This window comes from Melitaea cinxia, chromosome 11 (assembly GCF_905220565.1).
Source record: "Melitaea cinxia chromosome 11, ilMelCinx1.1, whole genome shotgun sequence".
In the NCBI taxonomy this organism is placed as follows: Eukaryota; Metazoa; Arthropoda; class Insecta; order Lepidoptera; family Nymphalidae; genus Melitaea; species Melitaea cinxia.
In genome coordinates, this window is record NC_059404.1 from 7,912,508 (window position 1) to 7,930,016 (window position 17,509).

The 17,509-nt window shown below is 34.1% G+C and overlaps 1 protein-coding gene across 1 annotated transcript; it reads right to left on the minus strand.

Moving 5' to 3' along the window:
- Positions 1-292: 292 nt before the first annotated feature.
- LOC123657885 lies at positions 293-9,515 on the minus strand. The gene is made up of 9 exons (XM_045593377.1): positions 9,076-9,515; positions 8,633-8,793; positions 7,836-8,037; positions 3,003-3,097; positions 2,672-2,913; positions 2,343-2,587; positions 2,005-2,254; positions 1,747-1,917; positions 293-1,640 (listed from the first exon to the last, which is right to left on the minus strand). Exons 1-9 carry the CDS (start codon positions 9,513-9,515, stop codon positions 1,140-1,142), a joined length of 2,307 nt encoding a protein of 768 aa, XP_045449333.1. The 3' UTR covers positions 293-1,139.
- Between the last annotated feature and the right edge of the window lie 7,994 nt (positions 9,516-17,509).

The window sequence follows — 17,509 nt, forward strand, 5'->3', positions numbered from 1 at the left end:
TTTTCGAATACCGTAAGAGTAAAATCATATAACTCACAATCTTGTTTTAACCTATATATATATAATACACGCAAAAATGTATATTGAGATTCTTTTAGGTAAGTATATATAATTAAAATAACAAACAAAATTGTATCCTCTGTGTGTTCCTATTTGGTGAAGTAATTAAGTAAATTTGTTTTTCATTTCTAAACATTTCAACTAACAATTTCCTTACGATCGTAAATAAGCTTGGTATAATTGGTTTTACAAAATTACGAGGAGGTGTACTCTGGGCAATGAAAACATTATATTTATTTAGAAAACTTTATTGCAGGTAATTGGCAATTTGGACGGATTAAATTAATATATAAAAATAATTTGTGTAATTTTACTATTACAATATTTCGAATAAGGTACTAGCATTACAATTTACTTTCAAATCATATCGTAAAACAGCACATTTTAGTCGAAAGCATCTATTTATTTAAATTAAGATTTTATTAGGTATCTTATAGATTTAACTCGCAATCGAACATAAATTACGTAAAAAGAATCTAAACTAAAGTAAATAAATTACGGTGTCGGGTTGGCCATCAATCTAACGTTCCTTGACTTAGGTCGCGTGATCGGTTGTCTACTTAATAGATACAAAAATTTCAGTTTCAACTTATTACTATTATCATATCATGTCTATGCTACATTAAAGTATGGTACAGTACGACTTTAGACCTGTGCAAGAGGTTCAAGCGTAAAGTATGTAGAACGGCCAGTTGTTCTTAATGATGACTCACGGCCATAATCCCTCTAGTAAATGACTCCAGAGATGGGGACAAGCGAGCGTACCCAGTCACATCATACACTCAAAACTCAGACACAACGTTTTATTACACTCATTCGTCCACAATTGCGCACGCTCTTAAGGTCGTCCCCGTCTCCATGTCGTGCAAACTCCGCACCAGTTGCCTGACATGGCATCGAAACGGGCTCGCTCGAAACTTATACTGATAACTGCTGTCGTCATATTATACTCTCTGAAAGATCACGTTATTAATAATATTCACGTTTTCAATCGGAGCTCGAAAACGACGGAAGAATTTAAATTAAGTAAATATACTACTATTGCAGACGCGATCGTCAACATATCTACGTAAATCTACTCAAAAGTGCCTCTGGTGTGCACGCGAGAAACTAGCATCGTAGACTTTGCAGAGAGCTGAAGGGGCGTTTGGGCCCGGCAGGAGCTCGGCAGCTTTGGCTGCCGCACGACGTCGCTGCCAACTGCAAGTCCACGCGGCCAACACGACTAGTTGAGCTGCTATGAATGCAGCTGCTGCTAACATTGCTCCGGATGCGTTAACGCAAGTAACGTCTGTTTCTCTTACAAAAACAGCATCTTCGGTAACATTCTTGACTTTCTGTTTGTCGAAACCGAACTTGTCAGTGATTTGAATAGTCTGGACAAGAAGCATATCATCAGTTGGCGCCGCTGGGGTTGAACGCCTCTTCCTGCGTCCGTATGACATGACTGATCGAAGTTCATTCGGACCTCCATCACAAATTACCGGTTCACAAGTAGGCATGCAAGGTGTTACCAAGGCACGAAACTGGACAACTTCCGAAGATGGGAATTTGAAGGCGTCAAAGTGAGAAAGCAGCGTCTGTAATTTTTTTAAATGATTATTTTAGTTACAATAAAAAATTACTTTTTATCGTAACATATCATTGAGAACAAAAAATATTTTAGTAAGAAATAAAAAAAATTACTTTTCCGCTCGTTGCTGATTTATATAAAGGTCCCATAATGAAGTGATCAGTTGGGCAACCGTCGCTGTCAATAAGTGTGATTTCACTGGAATCCACGCCGTCCATGGCAACAAGTTCTCGTACGAAAATTTCGAATGGTGATTTTTGATCCATGATTTCGAAACGAAGAGCCTGCAAGGAAGATTAAAAATTGAAGATTAAAAAAGTAAAAAAAATATATACACTGGTTAAAATAATCACAACGAATCAAATATTTACCAAGGGGTCTCCGACTTCCGCAGAAGCAATTGTATCATCACCATTCCTATCTGTAATCCTCATAGCTACGTTTGGTGAATCGACAATGACCTCCTCCGAAATTCCTGTCTTAATGTCACCGTGAATACCGAGATCGACTTCGTTAGCTACTGTTTTATTCGTCAAGTCGTACTGACAAGTTACGGCTAACCCAAGATCAGATGATGTAACAATAGTGTCATGATGCTGAATCACGACGTCGTTTAAATATCTAAAACAAATGTAAATTATATAATTTGGAATCATCATAAAAAGAAAAAAGAAAAAATTTAGACTTAGGGCAAAACAAAATAATTCACCTGCCAAGTCCATTTTGCTTCACATTACATTCGATATTATTGTATCCCATATGTAATTCGAATTCAAGACTTTGTTGAACGTCAACGACGCAGGAATTGGGGCTACCTTTTGCGTATATTTTACCATCGAATAATTTTGAGGTCTGAATACGAGCCACCATATCACCAGCACGGCAATCAATAGAAACATTGTAGCATGAAGATAGTTCATAAGTAGCCGCTTCAGGTACTTCCAAATAAGGATCCTAAAATTGTAGGACAGTGTAAGAAAAGGTCATACCATATCTGATACAGACATAACTGCGTATTGCTGTGATACTATTGCTTACCTGAATGTCCACAAGTGTGGCTTTGGAATGGTGAGATAGTCGGCACACATGATCGCCAGTGTCTCCGTGATCGTAGGAATGGCAACGGAAAGGCGAGTTAAGACATAATTCCCGGCATTCTTCGATTGTCTGCACGTCTTGATACACTGAATCGACGGTTTTCAAAATGCGGCCACTCATCTTCTTAAATTCGCATAACTTTGTTGGTTCTTCTACACAGTTATTTTCTAAGTAATCGATATCTAAAAAACAAAAGAAGAAAATATTAGTAATACATTTTATTGGGTATTGTGTTATTATAAGTGAAATTGAATCTCAGGTCGGACATTACCCTCGTTCGGCTGGAAAGAATTGGTACCAGCTAAAGTGATACGATCCATGTTCGACAAAACGCATTCACCCGTTTTATTGTTGTAGTTCGCCGATCTGTAACAATGTGCGTGTGTTTTAATCGCTGTTGTATTCTTATTATGTTGTGTGAACTTTCTCAAGATTTGCCCTCGAGATTATAATTCCCGGTTGTTACGTTCATCATTAAAAGTGTATTGTGCGATGTGTGATTTATTGCAGATGTAAATGCAGCAAAGCAAAACATTGAATATTTATTGTTGCTTCAAAAAGATAATCTAAAAATATATAATCTAACATTATAAAATCTCAATTATGAGTTCAGCAGTACAAGAAAAATCTGCAGTTGGGCTAAAAATAAATTATGTCGAGTGTTAGGTTTATGGTAAGCTCAATTCCAGTATATCATAAATTTTAAACCTAGCAAAATAAAAGGAAATGCAAGGATACATATGTTTGTAGTCTAGCTGCTTTATTACCAGTTCGGATCAGACTTTTGTTGTGTAAGTTTGACCTTAAGCCCTTTATTGCTTTATAGTGACCACCCGCGTAAAGACAGTATTATCTTTGTTCATCTTGTCCAATATTTCCTCTTGATATAGATCGATTTTGATCGGACGTTCCAGGCTCTTTTGATCATGGAAACTCGTTTTAAACATTTCTTACATTCGCTTATATAGCGTAACTTATAGATACATTTGTTTTAACTTTTGATATGAGTTTATTTATTACCTCCTAAATTTTAACTAAGCATAAGCATAATAATAATTACTTGTACTTTATTTTGTAACTGCACTACCACTAAAACGATGTTTGTATTAAAGATCGTATATAGTTACATGTGTACTATTTCTAACTTTCATACATCCAAGCTCGATTTATAAATTAGCTTGTATGAACTTATTCTCTGTAACTGCTTTACCAACTTTTACCCTAATATAGCATACCATGTGAAGTTTAATCTCTTATTGCTAGTTAGCAAATACGCGTGGTATAAAAATAATTTTTAAATAATAAAAATTTTCTCATAACTTTTCCTTTACCTTCAAGCACGAGATAATTTCTAAGAATAATTTAATACTGAAAAACTGTACCAACCGACTTTGAACTTACAACTTGATGCAAGTGCCCTTCAACTCACCATTTTTCTATCATCTACATGCTTCATCCTTAAACGCACAACGAATTTATTTGAGAATTATACATACTCTAGTTAAAAGTATAAGTAATAGATTTAAATAAATTTCCAACTAGACTATGATCAATTGTATAGTAAGTTATTGCATGCTAAAGAGATTCTACAACTTAAATAAAGTGGTCCCGTGAATGATTTTAAATAATCTTTCTATCTGCACGGCAGGATGATAGTAACAGCAATAATAGTGAATTATTGCCACATTCGTAGTTATTATATTACTATCTTTTGTACAGCGACTACTTTGGTGGTCCTTAGATCCAGAAGAATACACCTATTATAGACAACAATTAAATTACACAAGATATTAGCTTTTCAACCTTAGAGATCACTGATATCACTACTTCGCGAAAAATGGAATATACGAGTAAAATTGGACATTAGATAAACGAAATTGAATCTCTCGAAGTAATCGTTTTACAGATACAAATATTTAGAGGCAATGGCAATCAACATTTTAAACTCTTAACATAACATTGAGGTACTTCGTTTGAACAGCGAAACACGACGGTGACATTTAGGGACAGGTTTCTCCTTGAATTTATAGACTTTCAATGAGTCTCGAAGAGCAATGTGTGCCTTATCGGTTATTGTATCGTGAAAGTAGGAAGCGATAGGGCAGCCCGCTCCCACACCGCGCATCGCCACGTCCACGGAATATTTGCCAAATGTCGTGACTGTTTGAGATCGCGATTTGCGCCGCCCGGGGTAAGTCTGCGCCGGCTTCAATGAAGATACGATTTGTACCAAAGCAGTCCGCTGTTCGAATTTTGTTACCAACCACGCCGCCCATTCTCTTAATCTAAGAATGCCTATGCAGCTATTTTATATTGTTTTACCACTAATTCATTAAAACAATTGGATCAAGTCTTTCTATCATACGTGGACAAATCGTTGCTGTCAGAGTTAATTGCCCATGCCTTTCTATATTTGAACTAGTCTAAAATTAATAAATACCCAGAGCCTTTTATTCGTTTACAATTAAAAAATATGTATATACATTGTTACCCTGTTTGTGCATTCATAGCGCCAGTGTTTTTAAAATTAATTTTTGAATTTAAAAGTCACTAAGAAATGTTACGCTCTTGTGCTTAATGTTCTTCGAAGATATTCTCGTGGGCTGCTATATAAGGAATAATTGGCATAATTTTATTGACAACTTTATAGCTATTATTTTTTACTCATGACAACATGCGCCCGGCAACTCTGTCTATTTTTTATTGACTTCGTTTCTAACCATTTTATATTCAGCGTTTTCTTCTATTTTTGTTTTAGGAGGTTTCTCATTGTCAATCATGATTAATGTGTCTATGTGTCTACTTTGAAAATAATTTAACTGACGCAGCTTGCATAGGTACTTAGTTACATTTATAGATTAACCTTTATTTTAAGCGTTTATATCAGAATAAGGGTAGAAAAATAATTAATATAAAAATAATGTAATATTACAAATTAATCAATCAATCTTTATTTTCTATAAAAAGGTTGGTACCTTATGTTTACCTTACATAAGAAAATGTTCTCGATTTTAATAACAATACATATATATATATAATATACCAATTATAATTGTATAAATAAATAAATAAACGCTTCACACTCAACGGCCCCCAGTAGGATTTTCTCCTGTGTCGGAGGTCAGGAAACACACAATACACAAGCACAAATGCCCAGACCACGACAAACTATAAAATCTATTATGGCCAATACAAATGTCTGTCGTGAGCGGGGATCGAACCCGCAATCGCCAGCGCAACACCCAGTGCTGTGACCGTTGCGCCAAGGCGTCGTCAAATGTATATGATATATATATATATATATATATATATATATATATATATATATATATATATATAGTGTAGGAATGTAATATTATAATGTATATCGGTATATAAAATTTATTATTTTTTTATAATGAATTCCTGTTCTTTGCAAGTTTATGTCGTCATAGTTAGGAATATATAAAAAAAAACCAAAGGCATTTACTTATCTTGATAGGCCGTGCCCAAGTATGGTATAGAACAAGCGCACATTAAAAAGTCCTATTAAACAAAGAACATGGAAAAAGAAGTGTTTTTTATTTTACTTATTCACAGTAAAACGATTTAAGAGATAATTTCTTGTAACTTGCACTTAAAATATAATGTAAAAAAATAAAAAAACTATATTCAAGATGAATGTACGCGATTTTTTTACACCTGGAGATGGTAAGTTTAGTTTAAAATGGGGTTTTCACCATTTAAAACATTTTTGAGTTGGTTTACTTCAGATTATCGAAACTCAGATACTTCAAAAGTGAATATCGGGAAATAAAAACAAACATTCAAATATTAATATTAAATTATAAAAACGTCGCAATTATTTGGTCTTACAATAGAGTATGTACAAATACATTAAAATACTTTGAACAATATTTATGTATGTACGTCAGATTTATATTTTCACCTGCAATGAATTGCAATAAAAAGAACATTACTCAATTCGAGGAACAGCATGTTGCTTGTTTATGATAATTCAGTCAATAAATTCTTCTAAGTACACAATAATTTTAAACTTTTTATATGATCATACAAACGCAGCGATTGTCAAATAATTAATATAGATTTAAATTCAGGTTTTATTTCTCGTAGTTTTTTTTTAGACTACATAAATTCTTATAAATGTAATCAGCCTTAAATTTGAAACTAGTGGTCGCCCAATGGTAGAAATTTGATTATAATTAAAAAAAAATATTAAAAGAAAAAACAAAAAATAATGAAAATAAGGAATCGCTTTAAAATTTTTCAATATGACTACAGACACAATCAACAAAAGAGTATAAATTTGCGTGTGTGTCAAATACATGGTAGTGTGTGTAATGTTTTTTTTTTTTTGTTGATTTGATATATTTTTGTGCACAATATAAAAAAAAATAGCATTTATTATACTCCTTCTCTATATAAGCTATAAGTGTACGAAATTTTATACTCCTCCGTCTGCGCAATTTTCGTAAAAAGGGATACAAAGTTTTTTTTCACGTATTAATATATAGAAGATATATTTTACATCACACAAATATATGTCATACATTTACTTTAAGAATGTGTTCTTCATTACCAAATGATTTTAGTTAATGATAAAGAAGAACTGTTGGCTTAACCTTGTTTTATAATCTTCTGTTAGAGATAACGAATCTGAAGCAGTTGCCTGAGATATAACTGAGTGGAGTCACCGGTTTAATACGCTCCGGATTGAATCAGACTCAAATTCAACAAAGCGTATAATATTAATTCCAACAACTTTGATAGCTTTCGCTTCCTTATCGAATAGATAACAAACAAATAACAGTAAACGAATAAAGATGTTATGACCTTTCCTATACATTGCAACTGCGTTCTATACAATAAACGGACACTATTTCAATGAGGTCTTACCACTTCCTTCTATTGTGGCGAGGGAAATAAATTCTTAGTAACCAATTTGAAATTCCTATTCAATGTTTATTCAACCATAGTTGTTGCACAATCACAAAATTATTTTTATTTATCATATTTGTGTAGGTTCTTATACGTACATTGCAGAATTGAATTGCTGAAAGAGAAATAAGATTTGTAATTTTTTATGTATAAGTCTTTATTATACCTGCAAACGAAGTCATTTTCGCCCAAGCAGAGGTCAAGGCACATTTGTCTCGATTCAACGGTGTGTGTCCTCTTTCCGAATCCCTTGAGATTGTAGCCGCGAACGCGATCGAAGCACCACGCTCGTTCACACGGTTTCACTCCCAAACACGATTTCTGAGCGTAGATCGTGAATACCGGAAATTGGGATTTAGTTAGAGCACCTACAGAAAGATAAATGAAATGAAATATAATAAACACTATATATTTGTTTTGCAATAAAAATATCTTAGCACCATAATAATTTGTTTCAAAGCTAAAAACAAACTGTAATTCGTTTTTTTTTTTTTTTGTATGTATTTTAACACGTTAAACCCCAGCTTGATTTTTTACTTTTTCTTTTTGGACCATGGGGACACCATGTAGTCGACACACAATTTTTCCGTTGGTGCCACGGGGGACACCACATGAACGCGAGTCAAATTAAAAAATATGACATATAGTGTACGGAAAAATAAGCAACATGGGTATTAGGTATAGTATATGGGTATGATAGTGCAATAAAAACTTATTATAAAAGTTTTGTAAATAAGGACTTTTAAACTGGACCCATGAACTAAACAAGTGATGCCCAACTGGTGCCCTCCATGGCGTTCAATGTGTTAAGGCAAGATGTTATTAACAATAAAGTAAAGTAATCAACACTTATTATATTATGAGTTATTACTCATTGAAAACGAATTACCGAGCTATCTGTAAAGTACATAATATCACGCACAGATCCCGTTACGCAGATGCATTTTTTATAAAGTCACTAACCTGGCAATTGATCGGCGTCGGAGCTAAAAAGCACGCATAGTCCTGTCTCGTAGTTGACGGCGCGGCAAGTGTCGTTGGCCTGGCATTGCTCGAGGCAATCGGTGAGCATTAATGTGCCAGGGATGTCATCGAGAATGTGTGAGGGCGCCGAGAAGACGTATCTGCGCGTACATCAGAATCGCTTGTATTTATATGAAGTGATGATGTTTATTAAATTGGATATAATTAATAAAAGAATGAAAAATAGTTTTGCGAGAGTAATTATGCAACTTCCTTGATAACTATTACGGATGTACTTTATCTTTATTCCGTTGTGTTAATTTGTTATACAAGAAACTGACAATTAAAAGTAATCCAAATAACGTTAACAATTTTTTTGGTCGCAGCCAATAAAATGTTATATTAAACTGAACATAAAACATAAGTTTTGAATAAGAACTTACCCAGTCACGAGTTCAAATCCGATCTTCTCCGGATCACATTCTTCGAGAGAGTTGGCTGGTGCCGATGGAGCGGAAATGCCACTTGGTGCTGAAGGTGGCACACCTCCTGCAGCAGTCTCCGGCGCCGATGCGGGCTCTGGGGCTGGCTCTGCAACTGATTCTGCTGCTGGCTCAGCTGCAGGTTCTTCTTCAGGCTCTTCTTGTTCCTCAGGAGCAGACTTAGAAGGTGGTGGTGCTCCTGGATTGGTATATTCTTCGGGCGTAGCAACCACAGCCGGTTCGGCTGATACAGATTCCACGGCCAGATTGTCTTGAGGTGGAGCATCTACCGCCGATCTTAACGTCCCTTCAAATCTCTTAGCCGCCTCTACGGCATACACCACCACTATCAAACTTATTATTAGCCGCATTGTGCACTGCGATAAAGGTCTGGGTAGCATCAGTTAACTGTAAGAAAGAAAAATATAATTAGCACGATTGAAGATTATCCTTTATTAGATTTCAATTTAGTTGTAACTTATTTTAATTAACTGTATCTCATATTGCGACTTTGCTTATCTGGTAATAATTCACACGTAGCATTCTCACGAATGAATGCAAAGCATTTATGATACCTATCTCAGGGCATTAACTTTTTAATAACCTTTAATTATAACACGTAACAGTACTTAAATAAACAATTTTTTTATTACTGTTAAGAGCTTAATTGACCATTTCATTTTGTAATTACGTAATGTTTATGGGATACATGTACAGTTTGTTTCGAAGAAAAAACACTTTTACCATCGATCATATGTATATAACGAGCAGTTAATAGGCTACCTAAATTGCGATGCAGTTCAAATGTATCAATTCGTAACGTAAATGATTTTAGTGTATTAATTCTAAGTTCAGTAACCGCAACAACGTGTACAAGGAAAAACGCCGGCAATCAAATCGTATTAGTTTCTAAATAGTTTTTTTTTAATTATTATTAATATTACCAACAATATACGAATTGATCGTAGTTCGCTGCATTACGTTACGCTCGTGTTTCCTTTACAATGTTCGTAACGGTCCTTGTCTCATCGCGTTGTCCACTACGTAGTCAACGGTAATAAAGTATACAGAATCTATTCTAAAAGTATATAAGTCTGACACTGACTAACAAATTGTATATTGTTGGTATTGAACGACATCCATCAAGTGTTTTATTAGGTTTTTTTTAGTTCTTTTGTAAAGTCAACGAGCACGTTATTGTATCTTAAATTGCTACATTGAAAAGAAGCTTCTGAGAGGTTCGATAACGATGTCGATACTATTTTTCGAACGTGATATTAAAATTGTTTTCTATTTGTATTTTATTCTAATTTACTTGTTATGAGATACTTACTTTGCCACATTGTTTATTACATGCTTGAATATCATTATTAGAAAAAGAAGTTGTTTAAATATAACGGTAGTTTAAAAAAATAAGTATAAATAGCAAAATATCTGATGTAAATAAAATTAGTCGTCAACTTGAATAGCGTAAAATAACAGGAATAAAAACATTAGGTGCAGCTATGGATGCCGATCAAAGACGGCTTCGGGCTGTCTTGACCCGCTCGTAATCCTATAACATATTTATTAAAATTGGATAAATCCCTACATTTCTTAAAGAATGTCGTAAAATATTTCTTGTTATTTATGATTTTAATAATAAAATACGATTATAAAAGTTAGTCTAAGGAATGAAATCGATTTCAAGCGTATGGTAATTTTATTTAATCGACTTCAAAAAAAGGAGGAGGTTACTCAAATATATATATATATATATATTACGTATGTTCGGGGATAACTCCGTCCTTTATAAACCGATTTTGATAATTTTTGATATTATAATTTAACTTTTTACTTGGTGTACCGATTTTGATAATTTTTTAATTTAATTGAAAGCCGATGTTAATCATGTGGTCACGTTTAAATTTTGTCGAGATCTGATTACAACTTTTGGAGTAATCTTTGATAATGCGTATTTACTTAACTAATTTTTCGTCTACCTACGTTATATTACTTGTCGATATAATTAAAGTCGGTTTCTTTCGTTTGCCTGCAAACACAATTATTTGAGGTAACCGTCATCTTAATACAAGTTTTCGCTTACGAATACCAGTTGCAGCAATAAAAGTTGCCCGATTTACGGTTGCTCCAATTTTTTTAATAATACTGTTTATTGACAAGCAATGCCAAAAGAAAAAATATAATTCACTTTTATTAACTGATTGCAAATTTGCGAAGCCATAGTAGATTGTATTCGTAACCTACTATCCTGAATCAATAATAGCCATAAGTGACCGCACACTGAGACTCGTGTAGGTTTAAATTATGACTCAGACACGATGACCCGTAGTTCGAGTTCGCGCGCTAAAATCTACCTGTAGCTGTGATTCATTCAATATTCTTAATAAATAATATACACAAGTCTTGTGGTAAAAAGCGATTTTTATTCATTTTCAATTTATAAACCGAACACCCGTATGTGCGTGCAGATACATCATAGCTATTAAAAATAACCTTAAAGGGATTTACTTGTAGAGCTATTGTGTTCCCATGTCGGATATCACTTGCTGCAAATGTGCCCAACTAGCCTCGAGCTTCGATCAGATGGGGTCAGCGCATTCAATGAGCCGGATGCCTTCAACCTGCTATTTACGTTTCACCATACTTGTACTTGTTGGCACACTATGGATATCGCCTTTGGTTTGTTGTAACTCGATCTCGATAACTCTTATTTCGAATCGATACCCCCATTATATCACGTGTATTCATCTGTGGACTACTTGACCCAAGTATCGGTATAAATTGAACATAAAAATTAGTTAATATTTTGTTTTAAATTCCTTTATTTGTATTTCGTCTTCTGTTCGATACATTTTAGCTATGTCTATATTAACGTATAAATGTAATTTTCTCATTTTGAATATCACAAAACAGTAATAACATCAAATATTTCTCATAAATTATATTCAGTTCATTATATTAATATCGTAATATCACGAGCATTGTCTAGTTTTAAATGTATGCATCAGACGAAATATGTATCAAGATCTAAGTTAAAGCTTATTGCTAATGCCTTTTAAGTGTAACTTCAGCGCCAGTGAATAGAATAAATTGACGCCCGCTGTCACAATGGATTCAAACGGCTTAATCCTCATGATAAACCATTAGGCGTGTCTAAATTCAACCATTAGCATCGACAGGAGTTACGAGTACGCTTCTCGTATTTACATTGAATGAAATTGTAATTTGTTGTGTTAGTATCTAATGGGGCGCAGAGGTTTCCTTATGTGTTGACGTGACGCGATTGTGGACTCTCACTCGTAGTAGGTTACTATCATGCTTGCGGGCGTCAACATCGCTCATTGTTTTGTGCCCATATTTGAACAATAATGCAAGCCGCATTATTAAAGTAATCGTCTGTACATTAATTTACTGTTTTGAGTTCTCTTACTTAATTGTAAATATTACATTTACCGTTATCAAATAAAATTAATAGAAGAAATTGTATAATTATTTGTTACTTGTTATACCTTGTTAGAAAAAAAAAGAAACGATACTTTAATCATTCACAAATATAGCTATAACGCATATAACAGATAAACGCGAAATTATCTTCATTATTAACTTACATTTAATAAATTGTTTAAAATAATAAAACTTATTTAATTTATTTAGGTATTTGGATTTTAATTAATACTATGTAATGTACTATCTTCGATAATCCTTACTAGGGTCAGTAGGTTGAGAGCGGTCTGGGCCGTCTCAGCGATTTGCATTAATGAGCTGATTGCGATTTCTCTTCATTCTATCGATTCATCCTTATTACCGTATTAGCTAGTCAATTGTCTCGTTCTTTACCTTTAGGTCTTAATTGACGTTCCAGTAATCGAAAGATTTTTAAACATTTCTTTTTGTCGGTAACATTTTTTTCAACATTAAAATCATTATTTTCTTGCTTCGTCTTATTTACGTTTCTATAGTATTTGTTGAGCTAGCACAGTGAGAGTCTAAATCCTATAATTTTCCGTCATTGTTCACAGCAGCTTGGACTCCGATTAGTAATCTAAACTAGGTTTTAGGTGCATGAGGCATCCGTCTTGAGACGCTTTCTTTCTTACCTGTCAACTTTTTCCGACTTTATAACGATGTATAATTTGCAGCGGCCAAGCCTACAATAACCATGCTGTGATTAATTTTACCTAGATGTGTTTACTGTGTTTTTTTTAAGTGTCTTTTTAATGGTTATATTCGCTTAAACTGCTGTGGTAGCTCTTCGTATTCAATAATTCACTAAGCGACAATGTAATTTCTGTCGACATTACCCTTTGTGGTGTATTCTGTAATTATGTTTATTTTTCTCTTATGTCATTATTTTCTAAATTGCTTTAGTACGAATTATCGTCGTTTAGTTTTTTTTTTTTTTTTTTTTACTTAATACTTTTCAGAGCATGTTTTGTAGCTTTTTTTAATTCTTATACTACGGTCATATAACTAAGGTATTATATACACTAAAACAACTTTCCCGTACTTTATGAGGCTGATTATTTATTAAAATTTGTTACTTAGCCCATTTGTCTAAATAATATAACTGTATTTTAATAAATAGAACACGAAGTTCCAATTGAATAAAACTAAACTGTTGTAGCTTTTAGCTTCCACTTTATCGCTTGAAATCCATAAGGCCGAGCCACAGGCGTCGGTTCCTTTGAATGAAATGGACGATCCAAAACAACAGTAGAACAATTAGTTTGATTGACGTTGCACGCCGCAACACCCGAGGGTATTTAAGAGCACTGAAATAGCTTTGTTTATGAATTAGCTTTAGCACTGTTCACTTGAAATAAAATAAAGTGATAAACGTTTATAATGGTAGTGACATCTATGTGCCGTTAGTCATATTGCAAGAGCGTAAAGTAGGTATGCTTAATCTGTGTTTTAAATTGTAATCCTAACTTTTAATATGCTTATTATGTTATTCTGTTTATGAATTTAATTTTATTTTATTTTAATAAAATTAATGCGTGGGAGATTCAACGTTTTGAAAATTTTAATATTAATCTTCAAACATAAGCTAAATTATTTATCGAAAATCTATCAAGTAAGCCGATTATATAAAAAAAAATGTAAACTATCGAATTCCTTTAATGCAAATGACGCTCCATCCTGTTGTCGGTCGCTTTTGCGGCTTCAGTCGTACTATAACGGCATCATCAATCATCTGTAATTTGATTTCTATGCTCAATTATTGCGTTCGCGGAGGTCGAAACGCGCTCTCCACTTCCCACTGCCCGTGCCCACTCAGATGATATATGACTACATATGTTTACATAAGTTTATTGACCTACGTACGGTTAGTCCAAATATCGAGGACACCTGTGTAGATCAAACCTCGACTTTGATAGTCAAGTTTTCATTATCAATTTGTAACACAACTGCGAACTCGTATTAGGAACGGTCGTTTTACTTTGGCTTATTAAAATTTGTGCTCACTCGATCGCGTTCAATGTTGACCTCGATGTGTAATAAAGCGTTTATAAACAACCAGAAAACCGTAATTGATTCTCGATAGGATCGATCGACAGCTATTTCCAGTACGTCTGGCCGTGTCACGTGACAACTGTCACGAATTCTATTGAAACAGTGACCCACGTTCGATACCGTCGTGCGGTTCTATTTTGAAAAGAACTAAAATTCCGAGACGAAGTTCCGTGACTTTCGGTAAGTGCAGATAAATGACAATGTACAAGAATTTTTTCTCGATGACAATTTTTATTCAAGAAAGTTTATTGAATTAAATAAATTTTAAACGAATATCATGCTGCACAGCTAACAGATATTTATTATACTTTTATAATAAGAAATTTCTATAATTAGCATAAAAAAATAATTTTAAGAGGACATCGAATACTATAAAGCCACCGTGACGGAAGGTAGGCGCTAAACACAATAATCACAAGTGGCGCATGACTATCGCGCACGTGCACTCCGCTCACGAACGCCCCGGGGACGATACGAGCGTCGCGGCTCATATGGTAGTAATCTTTACAACAATGTTTATATCTACTCGTCAAACTAGGTAATATCACTCGTTTATCTCCCCATCAATCATCACTGCGCGACAAACGCCGACAACTGAACTACTTACACCTGTATTACTTAACCGCATGGAGGACAGCGCTAACGATGGCTTAACGACCTTCCCCTCCTTGTTAAGACTACGATCGATTGATCTGTTATAATAAAAAATGAGACCACGTTAATTTTAATAGTGCACGATAACTAGTACCGTCCGGGTTTCTTGCTATAAATATCATAGCAAAGATAAAAACCCTAATAGTGTGACTCGTGGAAATAACTGACCTAGAAACATAATATTTTATTCCTTATTCCTAATGTTAATAGATAACTAAATCGAACAAAGTAAAATGTATTTTCGATTAACAGAATAAATCAATTCTATAATCATAATACGCTAGACTGTATTCATTGTTTGTAAAATCAATACTATCGGCATCGACAGCTTCCTATCTTCCCTAGACAGCTCGTCGAAGCCCACGCTCATAAAATATAGTATCTTGTCGAACTACCGATACTTATATAGATAGCACATGAAATATGAACAATTGAAGCTGGCGTCTACAAGAATTATAAGGTGCGATAATAATGAAAGGACGACGTGTCACAAACAAGAGAACAGCAATTATTTAACACTATAAAAGGAAATTTTAATGAAAGTTTTCGCGTTTTCCCCTAAACTAGAAATTTTAACAAGTTTGACGTCTCCTTGAAATATAGGACTGATAACCGCAAGGATTCCATTAGTTATCGTAATGATAGCAACTTGTACGTGATAGATCTAGTTTACAGGTTCATTTCAATCTTTCATCTTTCGTAGTCACCGCGATACCAGCTACAAATTGGATTGCGGCTTTACAAGTATCCAAACAATTTTGGATGATACTTTATCTTATTAATCTAATTTGTGTTTAAGATTTTTTTTTTGACTACTAACAAAATACATTAATCAACCGAGACAGCTGATAAAACAAATTATAATAAGTATTACAACATCTGATACGGTTTTTAAACGATTTTGATCTTCGCTGATCGTTACACAACCTTTCTGATCGATAAAGATAGCATTGAACGTTAATGTTTGATTTTATGGCGTTGCAATCAATTATCCGACTACTTAAATAACAGCTACAGCTACTACAGCAATACAAAATGTTTACATACATATAAAACATTTTGCACAATTTTCTAATAAATGTAATCGTAAAATCCAGGAAAAAAACCGGAATTAAATAAATTAAGAAGTAGTGGTTAATCCGGCATTACTGGCGTTGTTATGGGAAATGTGGGTTATAAATTGTTAACATGAGACGAAAAAACAGAAAAATAAATTACTATATTAGGTTCATAAATTTTAATTGCCGAAATCATTATTCATTAAGATACTTGTAAATATTCGCGCCATAACTTTGCAGTTCGTAGCATTTAATTTAATTAAATCTCTGCGAAGCAAAATACACTTAGAGTTACACCGTTTAGGATAAGGTGTTCCAGTTTCTGTGTGACTACACGAAACAAAATTACATAAGATATGTCGGTTGTAACTAATTGGTACGAGTAAATTCCCTGTGTAGCTACGGTACGCATGCGACCGGTCTAGCTCTAGCCTAACGGACCTCTAAACTCATTATCGAACAAGTAATCATCCAAAGTACCCATGAACCTCACGCTCGACACCAAGTAATATTATTTATTTAATTTCTTGAGCGTATCGCTTAAAAAGGTGTTACGTCCGACCTGGAGTATATTGAAAACGAGTGGAAGCGTGATCTCAGGTACGAACGGGACGAACAATTGTCTGCAGTACGCAGAGCTAACACTCAATGTCTTAAATAAAAATCCTACCTTAGTTTCACTGAATACTGTTCGGTGAAGCCTCGCCAGGTATAACTTAATTAACATCAAACTATAATTGGCCAATCATTACGTCTAATGCTAATCAATTATACTTAACTGAAGTGGCGGGCTGAAGCAGGAACCAGCAATCAAAATGGCCGTTGTTCGGCGTAGTTCCCTCACGTTTTTCACAATAATTCAACAAGGAATACAAGGAATACACTTTGCTATTAACAATTAAATTACTTCAAACAACAAAGGATGGTTCGATCAACAAAAGGCGATAATTTTTCGCGAGAACGAACAAGTACAAACAAAAGCGTAACTTTTATACGGAGACCGGAAAAACGATGCAAATTTTTAAATTCAAAGGTGACGAATGACAGCTCATAGATAAAAACCATTTCGTAAACTATACTAACTGTCATAGATAATATAATAGTTTAGTGTTGCTACATTTGGTTCATAACATCTACCCGCCTCGGCCAGGACTACCTGGCCG